The following is a 27,777-nucleotide window of genomic DNA, read 5'->3' on the forward strand; positions in this document are numbered from 1 at the left end:
TGTTTGTTTACGCCGGTGACGTCACACGTCGCCAAACCGCGCCCCATTCTGACTGCGCATGCGCGGCATTAAAGCGGCAGTAAAGTGAGTGTTTCATTTCTGTAATTAATCAATAGATGCTATTTATTAGATATTCGCCGACTGATTTGCTTTTCTGCACAGATGCCGGGCTTTGAACTGGAGCAGGTGGACGGTGGCAGTCCCATTGACCTGCCCTATGGAGAAACTACTCTAGGGAGAGGACCATTTCTAGGAGTGAGTTATAGAGACGGTCTTACTGTTATTCTGATGAGGCTACATGCTTCTTCATCATGTATGCAATGATTGCATTTGTGTCTGTTGTTTGTTTTCTTCATGTTGTCTTATTGTTGCAATCTAAAAACAAATATTTTACTTTCACTTTCATGCACGTGTCATTTTTCTTGCAGTAATGACTGCCTAAAGGAATAGTTCACCCAAAAAATGAAAATTCTCTCATCATTTACTCACCCTCATGATATCCCAGATGTGTATGACTTTCTTTCTTCACACAAGATTTTTAGAAGAATATCTCAGCTCTGTAGGTCCACACAATGCAAGTGAATGGTGACCAAAACTTTGAAGCTCCAAAATGAAGCACATAAAGGCAGCACAAAAGTAATCCATACAACTCCAGTGTTTAATCCATGTCTTCAGAAGTGATATGTTAGGTGTGGGTGAGAAACAGAACCATATTTAAGTCCTTTATTACTCTAAATCAGGGGTGTCAAACTCGGTTCCTGGAGGGCCACAGTCCAGCAGAGTTTAGCTCCAACCCTAATTAAACACACCTGAAGCAGCTAATCAAGGTCTTCAGGAATGCTTGAAGATTACAAGGAGGCATTTTGGAGCAGGACTGGAACTAAACTCTGCAGGGCTGTGGCCCTCCAGGAACTGAGTTTGACACCCCTGCTCTAAATCTCCATTTTAACTTTCAGATGTGAAAATGGAGATTTAGAGTAAATAATTTATCTTGTTTCTCACCCACACATATCATATCGCTTCTGAAGATATGGATTAAACCACTGGAGTTTTATGGATTACTTTTATGCTGCCTTTATGTGCTTTTTGGAGCTTCAAAGTTCTGGTCACCATTCACTTGCGTTGTATGGACCTACAAAGCTGACATGTTCTTTTAAAAATCTTCATTTGTGTTCTGCTGAAGAAAGAAAGTCATACACATGTGGGGTGGTATGAGGGTGAGTAAATGAGGAGAGAATTTTCATTTTTGGGTGAGCTAGCTCTTGAAGTCCTCAAGATGGCACTCTACTGTCCAGTAAAAATACAGTACCACCAAACTCTCCTATCTGGTAGTTCGAAGCTTTCAGGAGATACTGTTACAGAATTGTTCAGCATTTTCAACGTGCTGGCAAACCTAAGAAATACAGAAAATGTTAAAGTAACAAAACCGAAAAAGAAATCCCTTTTTAATTGTTCTAGAGTGAAATTATTATTTTTAAATGCTGGTAACCACTTAATAACTGGTTAATTTTGTTCCAGTAATTTTTTTTCATGAAACCAAACACCAAAAGGTTTATCACAGTAAATTTTTGGATTACACCAATTCCTGTTGCATGAAAAAATTAGGCAGAACTTTAAGTAGAACTTTAAGTAGAACTTTAAGTAGTGCTTTGATTCTGAAGGACACTGCCAGTTAAAAAAACAATGTAAATTAAAAAAATAAAATTTTCTTTTGGCCCGCATAATATGGCGTTTAGTCCAAACTTGCCCACATGCAGGAGAGAGAAACTTTGGCTATTAATTGATTTTAGGTGTCCAAATTGAATATTTGAATTATTTGAAATATTTTTGAGGATATATTTAATATTAAGAACACATTTCTTGAAAAGACGTTATTTTATATAGGCTACTGAATACTATGTTTGTTATGATTTCTTTCCTGAAAATTCCCCCACATGGGAAAAAATTAAAATCTTAGGTGAGGCGAGTCCTTTATTTGAGCTTGTTTTTTTCCTTGCTTCTCTTGTGAGATCTGGAAACACTGCAGTTGGTATATCAGACACCCTTAAAGGGATAGTTTACCCAAAAATGAAAATTATCTCATGATTTACTCACCCTCCTGGCATCCCAGATGTTTATGACTTTCTTTCTTCTGCAGAACACAAATGAAGATTTTTAGAAGAATATTTCAGCTCTGTAGGTCCTCATCAATATTCATCTGTTTCTCACCCACACCTATCATATTGCTTCAGAAGATATGGATTTAACCACCAGGGACGTCTGGAATACTTTTATGTTGCCCTTATGTGGATTTTGGAGCTTCAAGATTTTGGCACCCATTCACTTGCATTGTTTTTTTTTTTTTTTTGTATTGCAAAAATTAGAATTTGGTGGGGTGGGGTGGGGGGGATGTGCTTAAAAATGTCACAATGCAAAAAAACCTTGGATTTGCTGGCATTATGCTCTACTACTACTACTTATTTCTTTTGCATTTCTTAATATCCAACATATATATGTTTTACTTTTCCTTCACAGCAGCTGTAACAATCTTACACTATTTCCTCTCAACCAGGTGAGTGATAAGAGGGTGTCGAGGAACCACGTCATTTTGGAGAACCACAATGGTCAGCTGCGTCTGAAGCCCGTAGGTTTTTCTTTTGTCGTCTGATTTTATGTGGGACGAGAGTCGTGATGGTGGTTTTGTCATTTTAGCATGTACTCTTCTGGCAGACAAAAGCAGCATGTGCCTTTGATGATAAGACATCAAAAGTTTTTCAATTATGAGGTTTCTCCTCCTGTCTCTCTCTCTCTCTCTGGAGCATCTGTCTCTCTTAATTACAGGTGTAGTTATACCCTCTTAGTCATGCTGTCATAGTGACAATGATTGCATTTGGGTCCTCTATTGATCTTTTACTCTCGAGTATTTAATAACCCTTGTTTTCAAAACAGCTTTTATCTCATGAATTTTCTGAGTATGTAGATTATTGATACAATGCTTCACTTATGCAAACTCGATTTCGTATGTTGTTGCGTTTTGTTGGCATTTATAGCGTTGCACTCAGCCAGAAAAAAATCGAAATATTGCCTCAGAATTGGCAATAAATAGCCTCTTGATCTTAAAAAGAAAAACTTATTTTGATCGGCTTGTTGCCAAAGTCATGGCCTAGTGTTCTAGGGCTCCAGATGCATTTAGCCATGGTTCTCATGCAGGAGATGCAGGTTCGAATCCTGTCCTGCTCCCATTCCCCTCTCTCCCCAATAGTTTCCTGTCCAAAACCCACATGTTTTTGCATAAAAGATCTCCGATCACTTTCCTGTGTTCATGCCTGTATACAGTACGATTCACTTGCTTGGTTTCCATCCATGTATTTTATGCAGATTTTTGCAAAAATAATGCTGGATGCATATAACATTTTCAAATTGCGCACAAAATACGTATACGCTTGCTTGAGGTAAAAAAAAATAAAAAATGTCATTGCTAAGGAAACATGAAGTTCAAATTTGAAGTTTTGTCTGCAAACTCTAAACCATAAGTCGTTTATTACAGTTGATAAAAGAGTCACGGTGGCTTCAGCAGTAGCTACAAATTCCGTTTTTATTTTGCGCCAATTTTCCCATAGGTGACGACTTTGTTTTTAGGATTTTGGGATATTGCATAAAACGCTGTATGGAAACACCAAGATGCGAATGAAGTGTTCAAAATATGCAGGAAAAACTTAAACACTCGTTTGATGTGGATACATTTTTATTTAGTAAGAAGAAATGAAGTTCATCAGCGCTACTTGCCTGCAGCTGCGCGCTCTAAACTGCAAGTATTTTATTGCCGTTTATAAAAGAGCCATGGTAACTACAGCTTCCATTTGCATTTTTATTTTGCACCAATTTCTGTTCTCTTGAACACATGGCATGGAAATGGAAAAATTTGCAATGTTTTTGTGTTGTTTTTTTGTGTGTGTGCAATATTTAGATTTTTCACATACATTTAATTCTCAACTGGGATGGAAACCTGACTACTGTTATGTGCCTTTCTAACAAGCATTCCTCTCATGTCTGCACCTCAGATACACCTGAATCCATGTTTTATTCAGACGAGCATTGTGGCCTCCCCTCAACCGCTGGAGAAAGACCAGTGGCACTCTCTGCGGAAGGGAGACATCTTCTCTCTCATGCCTTGGAAGTATGTGTACAGAGTGCATGTCAAGGAACAGGATGAAACCCTGAGGTAATTCTGCCTATCACTTAACAGCCATCATTTAGCATTCAGCAACTTTTGTTGAGAGGAAAGTGACTAGGAGACTTGGGGCCTGGACACCACCCGTCTCATTCAGGCTGAGAATGGAGCTGAATTTGATTGGTTGTGAAGCCGTTCATTTAATATATGCGCAGCGCAAAAATGACGTTTAGAACATAATTCTTTCATTATTATGTATATATGTTGATTTCAGGCACACTGAAGAATTTTGTGAAGTTCTTGTGTATGCATATGTGTTTTGAATGGAAACTTGATTTGATGGAGTAAAACCTGTTTGCAACAATTAAGCGAATGCCTTATTTATTTTACTCTAAAAAAGGAAGTTTTAGTTTTAGATAAATTAGATGTCTAAAAGTAGATAATGCATCTGTTCTAAAATCTTGCCAATAGTTAATGTAGTAATTTAATGCTGGTTAAAGTTATTGTAATGTAAGATTACAGCAATAAGTATTAAGTTACTAATCCACAACAAATTACTAATTACATCTCTAAAAATTGTAATCAGGTTATTTTACTGATTATGTCACTGAAAAGTAATCACATTACCAATTACTTTACTTTTAGGTTACTTTCTAAAACACTTCATAGAAAAGGTTGTTCCGCTCAACAAATTCAAAATAATGTTTTTATAATTTCCTCCTCGTTCATTGTCACACACACTTCAATTGTCACAGAAACACAAACAGATGTAACCTAAGTATTGGACTTAAAAGTAATTATTTTAATTGAAAGTCAGTAACCGTAATCTGATTACAAGACTTTAAAATGTAATCCGTTACACTATGTTTATGACTTTTTTACTGTAACTAGAATATAGTAACAAATTACTTTGTAATCAGATTACACCCAACACTGAAGGCTATAAATAAAAATTTCTCTCCACAGTACACTGCAAACTTGCGGTTAGGACTGGCTTCATCCTGGTATGAAACACACTCTTTTCGAAATCCAGTAATTTCACAGATAAAATTTAGTCACATCCTGCATTTTGTTTTGCATGGAAATGCATCACATTACAGAAGTATAATTCGTTGCAAATGCCATTTCATGTTGATTTGAAGTTTAATTAAGGATTCCTCTTGCCTAATTCAAATTTTTATGAATATTCAAATGCACTTATGCATGAGGTAGAGCTATCATTATTTGCCATCCTAAAAATACCATCTTTTATTAAGGCGATTCATTTATCTTTTCTTGTGACCTTTAGTTGTGATAATACATGTCTGGTTGAATGTGCTCATTTTAACCTTTACCTCGTCCTTCATTTCATAAACTGATCTGTGACCTGCTGAGTTGAGATCAAAGGACACTTTCACTGTATGAACACACGCATTCTTTAGACGAATGCTTTTCTTTCACACAGACGCTTTGATAACACTGCTGATTGGTTGAGTAAAATAAATGATAAGTGATGCTATGACAAATTGAATCTGAATATGCTGATTTGCATACATTTGAAAGTCATGGCTTTCATTTGTGAAATTAGTTGATTAGAAGGCTGGCTGAATGTCTTTTTTTTTTTTCTCCCAATTTGGAATGCCCAATTCCCAATGCTCTCTAAGTCCTTGTGGTCGCATAGTGATGCGCCTCAGTCCAGGTGGCGGAGGATGAATCCCAGTTGCCTCCGCGTCTGAGACAGTCAACCCACGCATCTTATCACGTGGCTTGCTGAGCGCGTTGCCACGGAGATATAGCGCGTGTGGAGGCTTCACGCCATCCACCGCGGCAACCACACTCAACTCACCACGCACCCCACCGAGAACGAATCACATTATAGCGACCCCATGTGGAGGTTACCCCATGTGACTCTACCCTCCCTAGCAACTGGGCCAATTTGGTTGCTTAGGAGACCTGGCTGGAGTCACTCAGCACACTCTGGGATTCGAACTAGCGAACTCCAGGGGTGGTAGCCAGCGTCTTTTACCACTGAGCTACCCAGGCCCCAGGTTGAATGTCTTTCTTAAGGTGGGCTCACACTGACAAGGGATTGTTGTTTTTGTTAATGATGAATTGTTTTAAAGACTGGTGAGATCTAAGCCTTGATGTCCCCCTAGGAGGGCACACCTATTGTGTCTGAATTGTGGCTTTGTGCTATAATGTATGTTGTTGTTAGTCGATATTGAAAAAAGCTTGGAAAACAACTTATATAAGGGACTATACCAGAGTGTGATGTTTGACTTTAGTCTGTGAAGAGATGGGACAAGACAAGAGTATAGAAGTGATGAAAATTGTTTGAGGTTTGGGTTGAAATTGATTCCTTAAATAGATCATCACATAAAAAGGTGTTCAGAATATGAAGAATCATTGTGTGTGTTGGTTGTAGAATACGCAGTCTGATCCCAGAATCTTTCTGAACTTTCTGATGGAAATGTGAGCTGGCTCTGACGGATGATTTCCACTGTCATTTCTTGACAGGAACAGCCAGACGTTTGAGGAGGAGCTGGAGATGGAGAAGCGTCTGACTGAACCAGCAGAGATCTCTGAAAAAGAGTCACCAACACTTCAGGCCGAGACCCAGAGCTCCACACTCCCAGGACATACAGGAGAGGATGCTCTCAATTGTGCTTCACACACTTTTTTCTCTTTAAAAGAGGTGTGTGTTTGCATACTACCATATTTTCCGGAAATTAAGGGGGCTTTCACACTGGGCACGTTTGCTGCGGTCCGATTCCGAGTGCGATTGTTCCCGGTGCCCCCCGCAGCGTTGGCCTGGTTTCACATTCACTTTATCGAACCCCGGTCCATTTGCGTTCATCTTACGTCATCACGAACATGCATGGAGAACACAACGTGACTCATCATACTTTGTTTTTTTGTTATTTTGGTGCCATTATGCACAGCAGAGTGAACGACAACTGCGTATACGTGCGTTCATGGCGTAACTCAGCAGATGTCCAGGGGAAGGCGGCTTGCTGCTACTCGCAAACGGCGTTTTTTGAGGAGACAGCTGATTGCAAGGAATTCATTTGCATCTTTGTTTACACTGCACGCTTACTCACGCTCGTGTCCAAGGTGAAGTTATCGCCACTGTCATCTCATTTATAACCTATAATAGTCTTTAACAGTGGGCAGTGGTGGCTCAGCGGTTAAGGCTCTGGGTTACTGTTCAGAAGGTCGGGGGTTCAAGCCCCAGCACCACCAAGATGCCACTGTTGGGCCCTTGAGCAAGGCCCTTGACCCTAACTGCTCCAGGGGCGCCATATCATGGCTGACCCTGCACCCTTCACTGTATATGTGCAAACGTATAATGTGTGATAAATATAATTAAAAAAAATTAAAAATATAGTATTTATAAGATAGATAGATATTTATAGTGTTGATTGTACTTGTATGTCAATGTGATGTCATTACTTTTTTGGGACTTTCAGGAATGAAAAACGCATGCGCAGGTTACTTCCTGAACGAGTGCGCACCCGAGTCCGAGTTGCTTTCACATTCACGCGAATCGCGCTACAGTTCCATTGCAACCGAACTCAGACCACCTCCTACAGGTAGTCTCGGGTTCGGTACCACGGTGCGCTCCCCGGTCCACATGACAGCTTTCACATTGCCAATTTTTCATGCAAACCGTGCTCTGTTTCGAACTAAACTGCCAGTGTGAAAGCACCCTAAGTCGCACCGGGTTAAAATCACGCTGTTGAGAGAAAAAAAAACACATATAAGTCGCATTTCTGTATAAGTTGCACTGACAGAGGGTGCATGTGCAGCCACTAGGACCTGGGAGCAGCCACTCGACTTCTCTTCACCAGTTTTAGAGCTCCTTGACCGGTTCAGATGTCAAATGCGCTCCGTGAAGATTACAGTACCTCAGAATGTAGACATCGTATCACGTGTTTTTGGGCTTGTTTTAAATGGGAGAATTTGCTTTAAGTAATCGTGTGTAACAGTTTCTCATATTAGTTTTATGGTCCATGAAATAAATGCTACAAGTATGCCACAACTGTTCATAACATCTGTAACTCCATGCTGTGAAAAAATAAACAGCTTTTAGTCTGTGAGTAAAACAATATGCCTGTTGTATTCTATTAATTCATTAACGTTAGCAACTGTGGATATTTCTGATATTTGTAACCCTCTTGGCCATGAATTAATAATCCGGTTTTCTGACTGAATGATTTACTAGGAGTGTGATGAAACGTAATTTTATGGGCATGTGAGGAGTTGCGTTTGACAGCAGTCTAGAGTTTGTTGGAACAATAATGTTATGATGGACAACATATTTAAACTGGTTGCATAAAGTACTTTGTAAAGGCAAAATATTCTAAATTGGCGACTTAAAAATGCTTCTACCGTCTTTATGACTGATGTTTTCATCTGTTTTGGTGTATGTGTTTGACCAGTCGACATAAATTATGTATATAAGTTGCTTCGGACTGTATGGCGCAGGGCCTTTCAGATGTTGAAAAAAAAACGCGACTTATATTCCGGAAATACGGTATAGTTAAATCTAAAATCCTCCAATCTAAATTCATCTAAAATCCTCTTCTTCTGTACTATACTTTTCTCTCCTTTACTCCTCTCTTCTATACTCTTCTCATCTATACTTAAATGCTCTATACACTACTCTTCTACACTCTGCTAATCTACACTCAATTGTGCTATACTCTACTCTTCAATACACTTCTCTTCTCATCTATACTCAATTGAGCTATACTCTACACTTCTATGCTCTTCTTATCTATACTCAGTTGTGGAATAATCTACTCTTCTATACTCAACTTTCTCATCTATACTCAACTGTTATATACTGTACTCTTCTCTTTATACTCTTCTCTTCTTTATTCTGTGTTGTCAAGGAACCCACAGCAAGCAAACAGGAGGAGTCTAATCTGCCACAGAAGAAGCGTGTCCTGCCAGCCTGGATGATGACTTCAGATTCAGCTAACAAAAGCCCGTCATCTGCCAAAGGTACTGTCCCTGTAGTGATGGAATACTGTCTCCATGGCAACAGAACTGATGTTCTGTTCACAATCAAGCCCTATATTGCCATTGCACCATAAATGCCATTGGCCCTGTGCCCATGGCTGTAATACAACCATCATATGTCAAAGACGAAAAATAAAGGGGCCTGGGTAGTTCAGCGAGTATTGACACAGACTACCACCCCTGGAGTCGTGAGTTTGAATGCAGGGCGTGCTGCGTGCTGAGTGACTCCAGCCAGGTCTCCTCCTGGTTGCTAGGGAGGGTAGAGTCACATGGGGTAACCTCCTTGTGGTCATGATTAGTGGTACTCGCTCTCAATGGGGCTCATGGTAAGTTGTGTGTGGATTGCGGAGAGTAGCATGAGCCTCCCGTGCTGTGTGTCTCTGCGGTGTCATGCACAGCGAGAGCAACGTGATAAGATGCGCAGATTGGCGGTCTCAGAAGCGGAGGCAACCGAGACTTGTCCTCTGCCACCCGGATTGAGGTGAGTAACCACGCCACCACGAGGACCTACTAAGTAGTGGGAATTGGACGTTCCAAATTGGCAGAAAAAGGGGATAAAATAAAAAAAAGACAAAAAATAAATGTGTAGGAAATTCTCCCTAGCAACAAATTCATCAAGTTTCACCAAGTTGGTTGTCACGTCAACAATGGGATTGTACTTCAGGGCTGTCAAATAAAATTTTGAATATTCATCGAATGTGAGATAAAAAATGCACATTCGAATGCGAAAATGAGCATTCGAATATTGGATATGTGCCAAGCACCGACAATGACTTACATTCTTGGACTAAAACAGACGCAGTGCAACGAATAAACAGAAGTGTCAAAGTGTCTGAAAAAATGCATTGTTTTTGCATGAGACACTGGAAAAAAAAAAACGTGAGACACGGCGCAACGGTCAAAGACATCCGTCTAGCACATGCTTACATAGAAAAAGATGGATGCGTTCGGAATGAACAGCCCCCCAGAGATGGAGGTCTTTGGCAGTTGTGTGTTGATAATGTCTTGCTCTCTTATCATATTTTACATTTTACACACATTTGTTAACAGCCAGATATGTTCTTTGCAATAAACAATCACTATAACAGTGCTGAGTGGTTTATATTGATTTGTTTTACCCTCTTGTGGACATAGGAGAGAACGTCAATTTAAAAATCAGACGTCTTGGAGATTTTTACCACTACCTAGAATAATGTCTTTAAAATTCGAATATAATTCGAATATTGGAAATATTTCAGTGAAAAATTCAAATTTAGTTTCTCAGCCCTGTTGACAGCGCTGTTGTACTTTGCCTGTTCTCAAGGGGGTAAAGTTGGAAGGCAGGAAGAGAAATGAAAGGGTAGACATAGTCATATGCTATCAGCTCACTCAGTCTTGGCAAATCATTTAGAGTACTGTAACTTCGACCCAGCCAGATTGGGTCCAGGTTTGGCTCAGACGCCTGCCTCATCCTCTCAGACTCTCAAATTATTCCTACAGCTCTCCAGAAATGCAAATGTATCGCTAAAGTGCTGCAGACCTTATAAACACCTCATTAACGCCAGACATGTCATACACACCACACCATCTGGATCTCATGGCACTTGACTCAGCATACAGGGCCCTATTTCTTAATCAGAATATTTAGGAGCAGGTTTGCATCTCTAGCTACTGCTGGAAACCATTTATATTTTACTTAAAGGTTTTATACAATGTTTTATATAGTGATAGCAAGAGGGAAATTCTTCTGTGACTGCCTTCCAGTGTATTTGCATGTATTTGTTTTGCATTGTAATCTGTAACGGTCAAATATATTTTGAATTACGAGAATGTGAAATTAAAAGTAAAGCTGGTTCACTTTACATGCACATGGCATGTAATAAGCTAACTGCATGGTGAACTTCTAAGATGGCCAGTTTCTCTCTTTTATCTCTCGTTCACTGCTGCTTTGGTTTGCTAAATGAAGCGCTGTTATTTTCTTTCACTTCCCTAGGTTAAATCAGGTTATGAATGTGAGTGTGCGAGTAAGCGTATTGAAGGACTTTGTTTATCATCCGAGTCAGAGAGCTCTTATTTGCACCTGCAGCAGTCATTTGGATTTAACCAAGGGTTGAAAAACGTCATGCTCAGTGCACACAATACACACTCACTCAGTCGCAGTCAGACAGTTTGTCTCCTTTGCACGCACTTACCTCAATGGAAAGAGGTTTGGAAAGAGTGAATCATGGAGAGTCATACATTCTCTGTACTTTAAGTTCTCTCTGTCCTCAAAGCATCAAACTTATCATCTCTGACCTTTGATCTCTCAGTACCAGTGATTACATCAGGAGCCCAATGTTGATTAACACAAAAAGTAATTTCGACTCGACATTATTTTCTTGAAAAAAGAAGCAAAAATTTAGAATGAACTGAATGGGGCCACTTTTTGAAGGGTTTAAAGGCAGAAAATTGAAGCTTATAATTTTAGAAAAGCACATACTTTAATTCTGTCAAAACTTGGGTATTATTTGAGCTGTAAAGTTGTTAAATTGGTGAAACCACAATTACAGGGTTTACATCGTCATGGCAAAAAAGTTGTAAAATCGGTTATAACTTTACACAGAAAAGGTTAGTAAATGATTTTATCACACTAAAATCATGTTTACATGCATATTGTTTATGTCTTGTGGCTATACTTTTGAAACAGTGAGTATTTTAACGTTCAAAAATTGGCCCCCATTCACATCCATTGTAAGTGCCTCACTGTCACCCAGATTTTTGCTTCTTATTTTTAAAGAAAAGGAGTTTCTAAGAAAAGGAGTAATTTTATTGATTTTTTTTTTATTAATCAACATTGTTACAAATGCTGTTGATTTAGGTTAACTTGTATTGAACCCTAAAGTTTGAGTTATTTAAAGAAACTCATACATAGACACAATTTATATTTGTCTTCCAAACTAATCTGAAGCATTAAAGCGAGGGCATTAGGTAAAAAAAAAATTGGTGCGAAGTTCATGGAGGTGTTTCATCTGTTACAACGTGTACTTGTACTTTTGGATGTAAAAGTGAATTTGGACTGCTGAAGTGCTTTTTCAGTATTTAATTGCCTTTTTATTGCATAGTTATATAATGGAAAGTAATGTTCCTTCGAAGCTGTGTGCAGTGTGAAAAACAGCTAGAGATTTCTTGAAGCAAAGATAAATGAATGGACAGTTTTCAACTGAGTCCATCTGAATGGCCATTGATTTTCAGAATGGAAGTAAAGCTGTAAGAAATCTTGTTTGGAAATACGCAGTGCTGATTCATTTTGTGATATTAGGGCTACGTACTAGAACAGTGCATAGATTACAAGTTCACAGCAGCAACAAACGGAATTGTAAAAATGTTTCTAAAAATGCCGTGCATTATTATTATTTTTCTGCCTTGTTTCCTCACGTATTCTTAACATAAAAGTAAATTGACAAAAATCCGAAACAAAATTTCCCCAAGTTATATCAAGAAATCAAGATCACTAATACATGACCTCCAGATTACATACTAATAAGTAAATACTGTCCAATATAGATTGGGACAGAAGAAATACCATTGATTTATATTGTATTGATTACAAAAATGATTATAATTTTTTTTTTGTAGCAGGTGCGAGCAGCTCATTGAGAGGAACCCCAACACAACCCAAATGCACAACTGGACCCAAACAAGCTCGCGCCACACAGCTCTCATCAGAGGAGGAGGACGAAGAGGAAGAGACGCCCAAAAGGAAAGCAAAGAGACTGGAGAGTGAATCTGAAGATGAGTTGGAATCTCTGGTAAAGAGAGATCAAGTCTTCTATTGCATTGGTTCGCTGCTGGTGGGTCTCGACCCAAAAATGGGTCACAGACAGCAGGAGTAAAACAGTGCTGATTGCAAATTATCAAATGCAATTAGCCACACAATTGTGCATAGTTAGCTTCCAATAGATTTTGTTATTAACATCAAAGGCTCTGTGTACAGTCAAACTCTACAGCAGGGCTCTTCAGCTACTTTCTTGCGGGGGCCAGATTATCTAGATGAAAACTTGGCGGGGGCCCAAATTTTTTCCGTATTTATCTTAGCTAACACTTTCATCGTAAGTGACATGTTACTTAAAGAACACCCTTAATACTGTGCATTTATTCATATTAAAATAGTCACAGGGTATACTGTATATTGAATTATGGCCATAAATTCCTTCATAAGATCTGGCTGAAGATCAAACATGACTTATACTCTTAACTAACAAATACTTTTTGATCAACTTTACATTGAAAAAACAAAACATAATAACAATTTTAACATTTTAGGCCTATTGTTTACAAATTATTAAAACATTTTGACCTACTAAAGCCCTCTCACAATATCAACCCACATATGAAAACAATGGTCATATAAACGGTCATGTTTACTCAAGAATGCATTTAAATTGGGGCATGGGTAGCTCAGCGAGTAAAGACCCTGACTACCACCCCTGGGGTCCCGAGTTTGAATCCAGGGCGTGCTGAGTGACTCCAGCCAGGTCTCCTAAGCAACCAAATTGGCCTGGTTGCTAGGGAGGGTAGAGTCACATGGGGTAACCTCCTTGTGGTCGCTATAATGTGGTTCTCGCTCTCGGTGGGGCGCGTGGTGAGTTGTGCGTGGATGCCGCGTAGACATAGCGCGTGTGGAGGCTTCACGCTATTCTCCGCGCTCAACAAGTCACGTGATTAGATGCGCGGATTGACGGTCTCAGACGCGGAGGCAACTGAGATTCGTCCTCCGCCACTCGGATTGAGGCGAGTCACTACGCCACCACGAGGACTTAGAGCGCATTGAGAATTGGGCATTCCAAATTGGGGAGAAAAATCAAAAAGAATGCATTTAAATTTTCTATGCATTTAAAAGAGATACAACATGTATTTTTCCATTTTTTCTATAAAGTATCATCCTATTCTTGAGGAAAAAATTCGTCATGTAAATACTGTGAATTTGCACACAATAGCCAGTGCAGGAGCCAGATTTATGTGTAGGTAATCATTGGCAAAAGAAGAACAAACTGAGCTGATGCTGTTTGTGATTGAGAGGCATGACTCACAGCTGTATAGAACCAAATATAATCAGGATATTTGCAGGTTCCGTTTCACATTATCATTTTTACGAGCCCTGAACAGATGAGACATGATTGTTTGACACCTCAAGAATAGTGAATAAAAGTAAACTTTTCAGCGCATTTTCTTTGAACGTTCAGTTTTCATAATCGATTGCTTTTGTTGCCTAATGTGCATATGTGCTGACAACATTTCTGTAACAACTGCAACTGATAATTTTTTACAACTGAAGATTTGACCGCACTCCGCACAACTAAGCAATTTTATATAAATACATTTGATTGAAAAAGACACTATCATATGCTCACCTAAACGGTGTGATCCATGTTTAGCAAAGCAGTGTAACTAAACTATCGCCAGAAAAGCTTAAACACGCGCTTCAGTCCACACAACTGATGATGGCTGACTGCTGTTGCACCTGCCAGTGAGTGTTGTTAAACTCACCGCTAATTGCTGAGCTAAGTTTTGCACAGAGAGCGCTCTGGGATTTCAGATGGTGCGACAATTTGATCAAAAATCAGTCGGAGGGCCAGACAAAGATGATTGGTGGGCCAGATTTTGGTGGCCGCCAGTTGACTAGCCCTGCTCAGTGTTTTGCTGCAAATTCATATGTCACTTGGTAAAAGCTGGCCAAATTAGAAAACCGACACTGACATGGACAGGATGTATGATATGCCCTCATCCTGAAAAACTATAATATGAATACATTTTAGTGTTTTTGGTACTGTGTTGTGTCGCCACTTTATGTCCAATGTAAGATCTGGGTCCTGAAGAAAAACCAGTTGAGAGCCAGTGCATTAAAGTATATTAATGTATTATTAATTAGATTGTTCAGATAGTTCCAGCTCTAAATTCTGATTAGACATGCCATGTTAGAAGCCATTAAAATGCCAGTAAATGCAAACATGCGAATGCACTTTCTATAATATTGGATGTATCATAATATGCTAGTTGCTACATTGCTTGTTGACGTCTGTACACAGCACTTTTCTTTTTTAAATTAACTATTTTTTTGAACATTTTTTCATTACATTGCTGTTGCTGTTTTTTTTAAAGCAATAAGTCACTTGAGGCTGTGCATTACAGTGATTTTACCATGGAAAGGGGGTTTTAGGCATGACAAAGTCCATGGTAAAATCACATAATTCAGGGCTTCTTTCATTGAAATGAAATCAGAACTGAGTTCAGGTCCATTATTTACCGTGTACATGGATCTTCTGACAGCATGATGCTACAGCACCCAGGAGTAGTAGAGTTGCATCAGTACCGGACATACGGAACCAAGAGTGGGAAAGCAGCAGTGTGATGGAGCGTGACGATGGTAGGAGAAGGGGAAGTGACAGGGGAGTCAATGTCAGACAAGGAGTTCTAGCTGAAGGGTCAAAGGTACAAACAGAAGATTCCAGTGATTCGCAGGGACCCTCGCAGACTAAAATTCAAGGGTCAAAGGTCACGGAGTCTGAGAGCACAACAAGTACCAGTAAGGTGAAAAAACGACAGCGGACACCTTGTCCTTACGGCAGCTCCTGCTACAGGTACAGTGTCTAATGTGAGAAAAACAAAAGCACAAAATTAAAATTATTAATGCAGATTATCTTAGAGCTACATTCTGTCTGTTCATCCATCTGTCTGTCTCTTTCTGTCTGTCATTCTATCTATCTGTCCATCATTCTGTCTGTCTGTCATTCTAGATATGACCCCGTTTCCACCTGGTATTAAGATGCGTTTTTGGTGATTGGATCACACTAATCCGCTAATATGTCCTGAATGCGTCCCAGCAGCAGCGAAGCACAACCCCTCACCTGTCAATCAACCGCTGCGCTAAAACAAGAGTTTAAACTTTGCCAGTTAAGAGCGGTTTAAAAGGAAATAACTGTCTGATCAGAAAAATTCAAAAAGCAGATATATACACAATCATATATAAACTTCACGGATCTTCTTCAGTGTGTCTGAAATCAACATGCACGAACATCTGCAGTTCAGGTCAATACAGGTTATCCACTAAAATAACAGACAATTCTGCTCGAAATTTTGTGCTTAGATTAAATTTTCAGCTGCATCAGGGAGAAATAGCATGCCGTTTTTTCCACACTTTGTCTTTTCTGTCTTTTGCGCTTTAATGTCAGGCAGTAACACACTGTGATTGATGTATGCCGTCATGAAACAGAATCCCTTCCCTCCAAATCCGATCACAACTGGTCACAGGAGACGCATTTAAATGACCAGGTGTAAATGGGATCTGTGTGTCAGTCTGTCTGTCTATCTATCTATCTGTCTGTCTATGTATCTCATCTATCTGTCGTTCTATCTATCGTTCTATCTGTCGTTCTGTCTGTCTGTGGCATGCTTCCATTGTAATTGTATTTACAGTAAACATGTTTCCTGTTCATTTTTACAATCTGAGAGACAAGTTCAAATTATTGTCTGTGGTAATCGACAACATGCATACTTGCGGTACAAAGACATAGTTAAAAATAACACAGAGTATTCTTTACTGCTGCATTTGCTAATTAGTTTCATGTTGATCATTTTATTTAAAGATAAAATATTACAATACAATTTAAAGAATTCAAATAAGCACAAGCTCCTTTAAGATGTCTTGTCTTAAAGCTTTTAAAAACAACACACACATCTGCTTGACTGAAATAGTTTGCGTGCCATTTCAAAGATATAAGCACATGTTTTCCCCAGTGCCCTTATGTTTTCCCCAATTCTCGGACATTTATTTTTAATATAAAAAAGCGAAGAAATAAAAACTCAATGAAGTCTTTATTTTAGCCAGAGGGTTCTGTCCTCAAACACAGGGGTGATGCGTGACATAAACTTGTAAATAATTTGCGTTTGGACTTGGTTTTCTGTTTGCACTTAAATATCCTCGTACAACACTTTTATTTGTCCTTTAGACACAAAAATTACAATATTAGAGTTGAAAACCGGTTAAATATTCAAAAAAGTCTTTCAAAGTTTCTCCTATTCTGTTGACAATTCAATAGACATATTGCAGTGTTTTGAAGGGTCACAAAATGGCAACATCAAACTTAATTATACAGTGAAAACTTGACAGCTGAGTAGTATTTTTATTTTTCTACAGTTAGCTGTCAGTGTTATGTTTCTTGAATGTTCATGATGGAATTAATTTGTCTTATTGTTTTTTTTAAGTTCAGTTCACTCAATTTTTTTCTTTCTCCAGAAAAAATCCTTTCCACTTTCAGGAGTGCAGTCACCCTGGAGACAGTGACTATGAGGAAGAGGAGGCAGATGATGGTGATGATGACAGGCCAGAGTGCCCGTACGGAACCCACTGCTACAGGTAACCTGCAGACATCATGGGAGGGAAACAAACAAATGTATTGCAGTATGAGATATTGACAGTGTTCCCACGGTCGTGGAAATATCAGGGAGTATTGAAATTGTGATTTCCAGGCCTGGAAAAGTGTTGGAACTCTGTATTAACCAGAAACTCTGAAATCAGTAGTAAAACAGAGTAAAACGGTATTATTTTGTTCATTGTGATTGGAGGAGCATTTAAAAGTTTACTACTTAATTTAGTTTACTATACTAACTACGAACTATGTAATTTAGTTTTAAATACTAACTATAATTCTAGTATTTAAAGAAATGTTTCAAGTGTGTTCTTTGTGCTTGCCTAAATATTTCAGGAAGAATCTACTGCACCAGAAAGAGTACAAACACACTAAATCTCCATGTAAGTATCTATACTGTTGTTTTTTTTAATGTGATGAAATGTGACATTTTTAAGCTATTTTGACACATTGATGCCTGCAGTTACACCGTGAACTAACCAGATGCGATTAGCAATAAAAACCTTAGTTTTTGTCCAAACCAGCCGCGACCAAGACAACCGACAGGGCATTTTGTTGGTCACTTGGTTTCTATTCTGCATCTCAATTGTCCAAAATCTCACTCCTGTACATTAAACATGTACATAATAAATTCTAATTGGCCATGTGTCACCTCACGCATCACTTCAGTGTGAACAGACAAATTGTCGTTTGTCACTGGAAATTTGACAAATCTTCTTTACTTTCTGTTGGGGACTGATTATCAATATTTTTAAAAATCTAAAAGAGATTTAGAAAAAGATTTTGTGAGTCACTCTCCAGGACTCAATAATTGATGGTAAAATTGAACAGACTGTTTTTATTAACTATCTTGGTGCAATATGTAGTGTAAAATATTTTTTACCAAGCTCAGAATTGGAGTACTAGTTTGAAATGGAGTGACTTGCATGTTTGAAAGCTCTCTGACATCTTGTTTGAAAAGCAGGGAACGGCGATTCTGTGTATTACAAAGTGAATCTGTAGTTTCCAGAGAGATCCAAAGAATAGTAAAAGCTGTGAATGTCACTCATGCATTCCCAGACATCAGTTGGTTCTGGTCTGAAGTGTTTTGGGAGAAGAAAGTCTGCAATTTAGTCAAAAATGGTTAGGTGGTCACATTGGTCAGTGCTGAGATTTAGTTTCGATGGTTCGTAATAGCTCGCCATGGTGAAATTTCAGGAAAGCTTCGTACCAGCTGCTAAACACCCTTACTATGATTGGTCCACGTCATCGGTAAGTGTGACCTGGAGCTTCACCTTCTTTGAGGCCGACAACTAATTCCCGTTCATTCAGTTAAGATCAGTCAACATGAACATGTCTGTGTGTAGTAGAGTTATGGTGCAAATACACTTCCATCTGTACGATCGTTCACATAGAGACATTTTCCAAAAGCACGTCATGCAAATCTTGTTTTTTTACTTGTCTACAAAATGAATCAAATCTACTCAAATATTCTTAAGTGTCCATTCATTCACTCTGTTGTTTAATATGATACTTCACTCTTGTGCCGTCTGGTAAGGGTTAGGGTTAGGGTTAGGTTAGGGTTAGGGTGGGTTAGGGGTGTATTATGGCCATGTATTGCATGTTAGTGCATTAGCGCCATGAATGTACAAGGTAAACATTACAAATTACACATTATCTACTGCATATATATTACTTTAAATCATCAACGAGTGTTGATACATTAAATACAGCTTCTTTTACTGATCGTGTGTGAATTCTACTCATAGAATAAGGCATTTTAATGTCATATTAGTTGATGTTTTACATGTAGTCTTGATTGTCCTTACATTTAAATGCTCCTCTAAATGTCTTCCCCAGCGGTTTGGCTGGTGTCTGAATGTTCGCAAACAGTATGTCTTTGCTCAGCTGTTTCAAACTTCTTTTTACCTCTGAACTAAGAAGCACTTCGTCATGAGCGTGCTAGGGCCTGAAGCCTGTCTTTGTTTCCACAGAAATTGCAGACACATACGCACACAAATAACCCAGGCCAGATGGAATCTGTTACCACCAAACTTGTTCGAAGTTCTGCTTTTCCTGTAACGCTGTCTTGTTGGTTTCTTAAATATTTTTTGCATATTTCCTAATGCTTTTAGAATTCAGATACCAGTAAGAGTGTAGGACTCTCAGTTTAGTTTAATGCATTTTGCTATGTTTAAATAAATTCCACAGATTTTCCCAGCAAAAATCAGCTCCAAAAATGCAAAAAGATTCCATCTGTGCCCTTTAAATAACTCATTCATACGCACATGAGCATTCAGTTTGGGTAGATGCCATATTTCATTTGATATGAATGAAAACGAGGCTGTGAGGGTTAGAATTACAGTCTGTTTAATATATTGTTCTGATAAAGATTCTAGCTCACATCTAATTTTTACATCCTGACTGAGGTTTTCTGTCCACTGGAAACTTTTTGGAAAGACTGAGTGTTGCAATGGCTGAAGGATCAGCTCCAAGGTACACAAAAGTACAACTTTTGTTTGTACGGACTGTACATAATTCCATCACAGCCTCTTTTTTTTTTTTCCCATTCCCATAAAATTAAATAGGGTGTCCACCCTGGCTAAATCCTCAACTATGTGAATAAATTAGCATATTTTCACTACCCGTGTTTCACTTGCAATGTTTTTTGTTCTTCGAGATACAACCCTTTGATATTCTGAGATGAGGAATTAACAATGTGTTTATTGTCGAAACTCATGCATATTTAACAAATCCGTGCAGTCAACTTTAGCCAGAGGCTGAATCATTTTCCACGGCACTGAATCGATGTAATATTTCGGAGGTAACCTGATACTCCTCTGGGCATAATTCACATTTGACAGAATTAAATTCCTAAAACTAATACAAAACATGCCGAATGCACCCTGGGGAGGTACAGGCTGCACGTATGGACAACAGCATTCATCAGGAAAAATATTAGCAATCGCACATGCTATTTGATGGTAAATATTTTGATTCACATCTAACTTCAGATGTGATTGTTTAGCAAGAAAGAAGAACATTTACAAAGCTTTTGTGATGTGTGATTATTAGCAGTTACCAGTGGTTTCACCATAAGTTGAAAAGTTATGGAAATTTAATTCTTGATGATGTCACAGACGATTTTGTTTATTTTTCACCAGAAAACAGCGTGCCGAATCCCTTATGAAAACCAGGCCCGAAACCGCAGACTTTCACAGCTGTTTTCAGAACATTTATCCTTTTTAAAATATCTCTTTGAGCATGCCAAATAACTTTGGACACCGCAGTGGCTAGGATATGATGTCACCCTCGAAGTCTTCTGGTTATTGTAAATACAAAATCACAAATAATACTATATTCAAAATGTTGAAACATATGGACTACTACTCCCTTTCCAGCAACAGTAAAAATAAGCAGCTTTGAAATATGTATTCGTTACATTGAGACAAGAGGTCAGTGTGTGACGTTTCGATTTTTTTATTGGTCATGTATTCTCGTGATATGAATTTGCAGGTCAAAGTTTGCCAAACTTAAACGTTAGTGCTCAGTGGAATGCAAGATTTTGAATGGAGCACGAAGTGTAGTGTGACCGCAGCTTCATGGTAACAGTGAGTATTTAATAAAAACACTTTGGGACAAGGAGTTTGAATTATTTTCTGTGGTAATCGACATTATGCAACTTATATAGATCATGTAGGGTCTTTTGCAAATTTGCTAATAAGTGAAAATTTGCTGTTGAAAAATGTGCTTTAATGTGAAATGCAAACATGATCAAACAGATTCATTAATATGTCGATAAAATAAACTGTATACAGTTACAATCTAAATTATTCAACCCCCGCAAGACAGTAAGGATTTACAAAGGTAAGCTTTTCTGATGACCCAGAATTTTTAAACTTTACATCTATATCAGTTGAGTGACACATTCAAAGTCATAGTGTGAATATATAACCTAATATTTATAAATAGCAGGATTTTTTAAAAATACAGCCATGTCATAATTATTCAACCCCTATTGCATGTAGCTGTTTCTTAAATATGTAAGGCTACACAAGTAATTGTTTTAAAACATAATTAAGTCATCAGTCTGCAATGGCACTTATTTAAGTTTTAAAATGTAAGTTTAGCATTGTAAGCAAAAATGTATTTCTATGCAAAAAATGCAATTAAAAATAAGCTGTCTCAAAAGCTAATAGAGGAGATTATTTCATTACACAAGAAAGGTCATGGCTAAAAGTACATTTCCAAGGCACTTCAATTTCCAATAGACAAAGTTGGCAGCACCATTCATACATTTTTTAAATATGGTACAACAGCAACCTTCTTGGGGTGTGGAAGAAAGCAAAACTTCACCAAGGGAAATGTTGACTTGAATATTCAAGAAGTAATAGAAAAGAAGTAGGAAAGACCTCTGGAGTCCTGGAAGAAGGTTTTTACAGACGTATGACACTAAACTGAAAATGAGTTTTAGACCCATGGGACAGCAGTATGTCTGGAGTAAGATGACAAGGTGATGACAAGAACGACATCATCCCCACAGTCAAGCATGGATGTGGGTCAGTCCTGTTATGGGGGTGTTTTGCAGCTGCAGGAAATGGCTATCCTGACTATGTGACTGACACCATGGATTCTTTCAGGTATCAGGCCATTTTGGCATGAAAAATGTGATGCCTTCAGTGTGTAAATTGAAGCTCGGTGATCACTGGAATTTCCAGCAAGACAATAACACCAAGGATACATCCAAGTTGTCCAAAGTCTGGTTCAGGGATAGGTCATGGAATGTCCTTAAATGGCCCTTTCAGTCCATCATTAAAATCCCATTGCAAACCTTTGCTGGGATTTCAAGGAAGCAGTGGCAGCACAGAAACCAAAGAATGTCAATGAGCTGGAAGCTTTTGCTCATGAGAAATGTGTAAAAATTCTAATAGAGAGATATCCGAAGCCTGAGAACACTTACCTTACACATTTATTTGCTGTTATTAAGGATAAAGGATGCTCCACAAATGATTGACTTTGAGGGTTGAATATTTTTAACATGACATTTGTGGAGAGAATTAGTTATTTTTTATTTTAAAATTTGGGTAAACTGAACTCTTTGTTCTCAAAATCACTCAAATGTGCATTAAAAACTTACTTTGGCTGTTTACTGAGGTTTTAGTTGATGTGTTTTATTTCACATCACCAGAATGTATTGATGGTCAGGGGGGTTGAATGATTTCGATTGCAACTGTAGTTGCATTCCTGAGAATGAGCGCTTTCATTTGATATATGTCTATTTAAGTGCTATGTGAGACTTTTATATTCGTATTAATATTTTCTACTACATTACATCTAGGTGGCACTTATTTGCGACGTGAATTTTTTAGGCCTTATTTTGTTATTTTATGTAACATAAATGCAAAAGTGGTGTTGTTCTTTGAAAAGTTCAGATTCTAAGCTTTCAGATGATACCACATATGCTTAACTTATGTATCCTGGGACTTTAACGTTTTAAGCGTAAACTTATTTCGTGATATAGCGCCCCCCTGTGGACTCCCCGGCGGGTCTATAGAGTTAATGCAACTTACAGCCAGATAGATATGTGAGTGTTAATAGATGCACTTGCAGTAATATTGTTAATCTTGTTAATTTTTCTGAATTTGGTGGGATTATCTTGTTTGCTAGCTCAGCAGTTTTTTTTGGTGCTGCCAGTGGTGCAGAAACTACACTGTAGCTTTAATAAAAATAATAAAAACACACTTCCTTTTTGTCCCAGCCAAGAGTTTTCCTGATGATGAGGATGAAGATCACTATGACAGCAGTTTTATTAATGATGAGAGCGAGGAAGAGGAGGTGGATGAAGACTCGGACTACGTGCCGGAATCAGACGACAGTGGAAAAGAGGACATAAAGCGGCTACAGAAGGAAGCAAAAGCATTTCTCGCGAGGAAGAAATAACTCCTTTTTTTGGTGTACATTCTATGAAATCAAATAGTGTCCTTCACACAAACCTTATAAAGACAACGAAGCACTCGAGTGTTTGACAGAAGCCGGTCCACAGAGGCATTACATGTATAGACTTGGTTTTAGATCTTATAGAATATGTAGTTTGGCCCTTTCTTCGTTCTAAACACTACAGAAAGTTCTATACTCCAGGAATTGTTTTTTATTCCTTTTTATTCTTCTTAATGTTTAAAAATATAGTTCACACAAAAATGAAAGAATTGTAATAATTTATTCTCTCTCATGTCATTCAATTACAATTGTGTGGGCTTTTATTTGTCTAAGACTGAGTTTATTTTTACAGTGAGGACTTAATTGGACCAGGGCATTCTTTCAAGTTTTCCAGTAAAAGGGGAAAAAAACTATATTGTCACCATAGAGGGAAAACTTTTGACAGAAAACAACAGTTTTAAAATGAAAGTTTAACGATTGCAATAATACATTGATCATTTATATCAGTTTCATCATTGGTTTCATTATGTTTACTACTTAACTGGTAAATCATTAAACAACAGCAAAAGTACAAGCATAACATTACTGCTTTATGACTCTGGCTCTGTTATAAAACCTAGTGAGCTGCCTTGCTCACTCCCTACATAGGCAGTTGCCTTCTAAAGTCTAAAGTATACCTGGTGAATGCTAGGCATCAGTGTACAGGACGCCTGGTGCAAATTTTGTAATTGGCAGAGTGCTTGAGCACTGAACACGTGATTTTTCTTACTCCGCATACTCTGAACACGCAGAATGCGCATGCAGTAGCTAGTGGGTGGCAACACTCAAAATTGAGCCTTTTCTGTCAGGAAGAAATGCTAGATGATGTAATCAACAGGAGAGGAAGGTAAAAATAACAACAGTGAATGTGCACATCAAGAACGTGTGTGAGGAGACCTGTGTATTTGTGTAACTTGTGTCTAAATGAATAGAAAGATGTCTATATAGGTCTAAACTCCTGAAAAGAAATAGTCCAGTATCTCAAAGCAGTCAAAGGGTGCATGCGCCAACCGCCTGTGAATGCGCGCGGTCAAATGAAGTATACTTTGAAAGGCTAGCGTTCGACTCTACGCAGACACCAAGGGTTCACGTCAAAACCAAAGTATACTTTGGGCTGAAGGTAACATTCTAACCAACTCGTGCAAGGCGCACTTTATTTACAATTTATTTCAGTAGAGTTTGCCATTAGCATTTTGCTAATTAATGGCGTAATGCAATGCACTAATAAGCTTAAAATACAATCACATACACCAACATAAAATAAAACTGTCAATATATGATGTCTTTGTTAATTCTTTTCATACGGAATTAATTATGTTTATAGTCAACAGCCTTTGCATTAGGAGCATGCCTACTATGCCTTAAAATGTTGTCTACATAGGCAGCTCACTAGGTTTTGGAACAACCTCTGAAAGCAAAGACAGCTTGTTTTCTGCCGAGCCAAAACCCTATAGGCTACAATTTTCAAGAACGGTTGTTTTGGAGATGAAGTGATTTTCTGTGACCGAGGAAGTAAGAGTGAGTAAATGAAGAGGAAACCAAACAGGTCTTAAACAGGAAATTCAGGACTTTCCAGACCACTGTGTCTTGTAAGAGTCTGAAACCCACTTTTCTCACACACTGTTCAGATAACAGAAATATACAACTGGCATCCGAGCATTCAGAAAAGGAACTGTTGAGCTAAACAAATCAAGAAAGCCTAAGAGCTTTATATAATTTATAGAAGTTGGCACGGCCGGAGTTCTGCCACATTAACCTTGTTTACTCAATGGTTCTGATTCAAAACCTAGCCCAGCCTCGCATCTGCTGCCTACATAGACAGCCGTCTTCTGAAGGCTAGGGTCTCTTTATTTTTTCCACATGCCGTTACGTCTTGCGCATGGTTGAGCTCTCAGCTTTTCAAAGTTTAATCTTTTAAACGTATACTCTTTAATTTACCATAGTGCTACTGATCAGTACTGATACTGATAGATCAGAGACTGATAGTGCTGCTTCATCAATGGAGATTTCAACATTAGTCTATTAGTCCATCAAAGAAGGATCTGAAGAAACTTATTCTGGGTTGAATTGAAGCTCTTACTCAGGGCAGTATTCCTTCCAGTCAGTGCCTGGTGCCTTTCCCAGTACCTCCACAGTGATGATTTATTTCCTGGCAGATATGAGGATGTTTGATTCTGCTGTCTCTAAGGTTATTAAACACTGTGGTATCTTCAACAAGAAGGGAGAATGTGCCATGACAGTTGATGTAAGCTGCCCTTAAGCCATAAAATCAGCCATGCATTTAGTCGTTTTGGAAACATTTGCTTTTCCAAAATCTAGTGTGCTGCCCACATTGGCACCATGTGGCGGAACGACCCGTCTGCCTCTGAGGGCCGTCCTTCAGCCAGGCCTACAATGTGAGTTAGATGCGGGGATGACAGTACATGTTGCGGCCGAGGGGCTAGGAAGCCAGACTGCCTTCCCCTCACCCCCTTTCCGTGGCCCCAGGGAAAACGGGCCACCACAGAAGCCACTGCCCCTTGTGCCACAGAACCTATGTGGCCATCGGACCCTGCACATGTCCTGGACCATCTTATGGACACTCAACGTACCTACATTTAGCCCCATTCACTGGGAGGATACTTTCCCCCTGGATATTTTATTCCCCTTTTTGATTTTTTTTATTTTTTATTATTAATTCAAATAAACGCCTTTCCGTGGCCTGACACAACACTCAAAGTGTCCTGTCTTTTGCTCACCCTGCCACAACTATTATAAGGCATCAAGACTGATTGCACTGTAAATTTAGCATCAGTAAGTCGAAAGTTCTTCAGCTGAAATTGGTCTGTTCTCACCAAAATTTGCACTACTGCCCCCAGTGGCCAAAGCTGGAAGTGTTGTTGTACGTATGAACGTAGGTCAAATGTCCACAGAGTGGCACCAAAAACAAGTTGTTTTAAGTTGTAAATAATATAATACAGTCAAAATAAATGCATATTTTATAAACCATACACCCAAACCCCAACCCTAAACCTAACCATCAGAGGAGTAAATATTTAATCTTGGAGCGAAAATGCCATTGATAATGTGTTTGCGATTACTTCCTGGTTTCCATGGGACCAGAACTGCAATCACTTATGACATTCCATTTCAGTAAGGATGCTGCCTTAAAAGGTAACTGTCTATGTAGGCAGAAGAGAGCAAGACAGCTCACTAAGTTTTGGAAGAGAGCCACTGTTTGCTTTTCGAACATTTTATTAACCATTAAAACCCTTTTTGTTTTTTTCATTCAACAGAAGACAATGTGGTTGTTTAAAAAAAATAATAATCATCTGTATTAGGTTTCAAAACACAGATACCATTGTCTAACTGGATGCATGTTCTGTACGTCTGTCATGATAAAAATCAATGTAATGTCAAAGAATTTTAATGCACCAAAAATGATACCCTACCCCGCCAACACCAACTATCTGTCCCACAGTCCACAAGTAGTATAGTTCATGCTTATGGTGGCTGGATTTCACTAAGTCAGAGAGGTTCAAGTTGCTCAATGGCACACAGATTAAAACAGACTAGACCTGTATGTAACCCATTCACTCTTTGAGATTTAAAGCTAATCTCTAAAATCACAACATGCTCCCAACAGGCTCATTCCCAACCTCCCATCTGTCACTGTACAATCAGAAGGACAAAGCCATTAGTATCAGGTCAGTCCTTTTATATTTCAAATTAATTTAATATCTCATGTTTTTTTAGGGGGCTTAACCTTAATCCTGCACCAACACATTTGTCCTGGACAGGAGAGAAAAAGAGACAATGATACCATCTGATCAGCCGTATGTGTACCTACAGTTGAAGTCAGAACTTTACATACACCTTAGCCAAATACATTTAAACTCAGTTTTTCACAAGTCCTGACATTTAATCGTGGAAAACATTCCCTGTTTTAGGTCAGTTAGGATCACTACCTGTCACTAATGAAATGTTAGGATAATAGTAGAGAGAATGGTTTATTTCAGCTTTTATTTCTTTCATCACATTCCCAGTGGGTAAGAAGTTTACATACACTTTGTTAGTATTTGGTAGCATTGCCTTTAAATTGTTTAACTTGGGTCAAACATTTTGGGTAGCCTTCCACAAGCTTCTCACAATAGGTTGCTGAAATTTTGGCCCATTCCTCCAGACAGAACTGGTGTAACTGAGTCAGGTTTTAGGCCTACTTGCTCACACATGCTTTTTCAGTTCTACCCACACATTTTCTATCAGACTGAGGTCAGGGCTTTGTGATGGCCACTCCAATAC

General features: G+C 38.6%; 1 protein-coding gene across 3 annotated transcripts; it reads left to right on the top strand.

Moving 5' to 3' along the window:
• Nucleotides 1–36: 36 nt before the first annotated feature.
• On the top strand, nucleotides 37–26,459 carry LOC127445026 (aprataxin and PNK-like factor). 3 transcript variants are annotated; one of them, XR_007897916.1, is made up of 12 exons: nucleotides 37–84; nucleotides 163–255; nucleotides 2,552–2,623; nucleotides 4,041–4,201; nucleotides 6,647–6,824; nucleotides 9,028–9,139; nucleotides 12,752–12,924; nucleotides 15,443–15,753; nucleotides 17,409–17,528; nucleotides 17,878–17,924; nucleotides 20,685–21,131; nucleotides 23,279–23,416. XR_007897916.1 is itself a non-coding variant. In XM_051704754.1 (11 exons), the coding sequence occupies exons 2-11, from the start codon at nucleotides 163–165 to the stop codon at nucleotides 23,458–23,460; spliced, it is 1,446 nt and encodes a 481-aa protein (XP_051560714.1). In that variant the 5' UTR covers nucleotides 37–84; the 3' UTR covers nucleotides 23,461–26,459. The 3 variants fall into 3 exon arrangements, 2 of the variants coding, with proteins under 2 accessions (XP_051560714.1, XP_051560713.1); XM_051704754.1 differs by lacking the exon at nucleotides 20,685–21,131 and having other exon boundaries at nucleotides 12,755–12,924; nucleotides 23,279–26,459; XM_051704753.1 differs by lacking the exon at nucleotides 20,685–21,131 and having other exon boundaries at nucleotides 23,279–26,457.
• Nucleotides 26,460–27,777: the final 1,318 nt, after the last annotated feature.

Source organism: Myxocyprinus asiaticus, chromosome 8 (assembly GCF_019703515.2).
Source record: "Myxocyprinus asiaticus isolate MX2 ecotype Aquarium Trade chromosome 8, UBuf_Myxa_2, whole genome shotgun sequence".
Lineage (NCBI taxonomy): Eukaryota > Metazoa > Chordata > Actinopteri > Cypriniformes > Catostomidae > Myxocyprinus > Myxocyprinus asiaticus.

What these genes read in the sequence shown, in the direction of transcription:
- LOC127445026 (XM_051704753.1), top strand. Translation starts at nt 163, where the DNA reads ATGCCGGGCTTTGAACTGGAGCAGGTGGACGGTGGCAGTCCCATTGAC. An exon ending in GTCAGCTGCGTCTGAAGCCC is followed by an intron (nt 2,624 to 4,040) that starts GTAGGTTTTTCT and finishes TCTGCACCTCAG; the next exon opens with ATACACCTGAATCCATGTTT. An exon ending in AAGCCCGTCATCTGCCAAAG is followed by an intron (nt 9,140 to 12,751) that starts GTACTGTCCCTG and finishes TTTTTTTTGTAG; the next exon opens with CAGGTGCGAGCAGCTCATTG.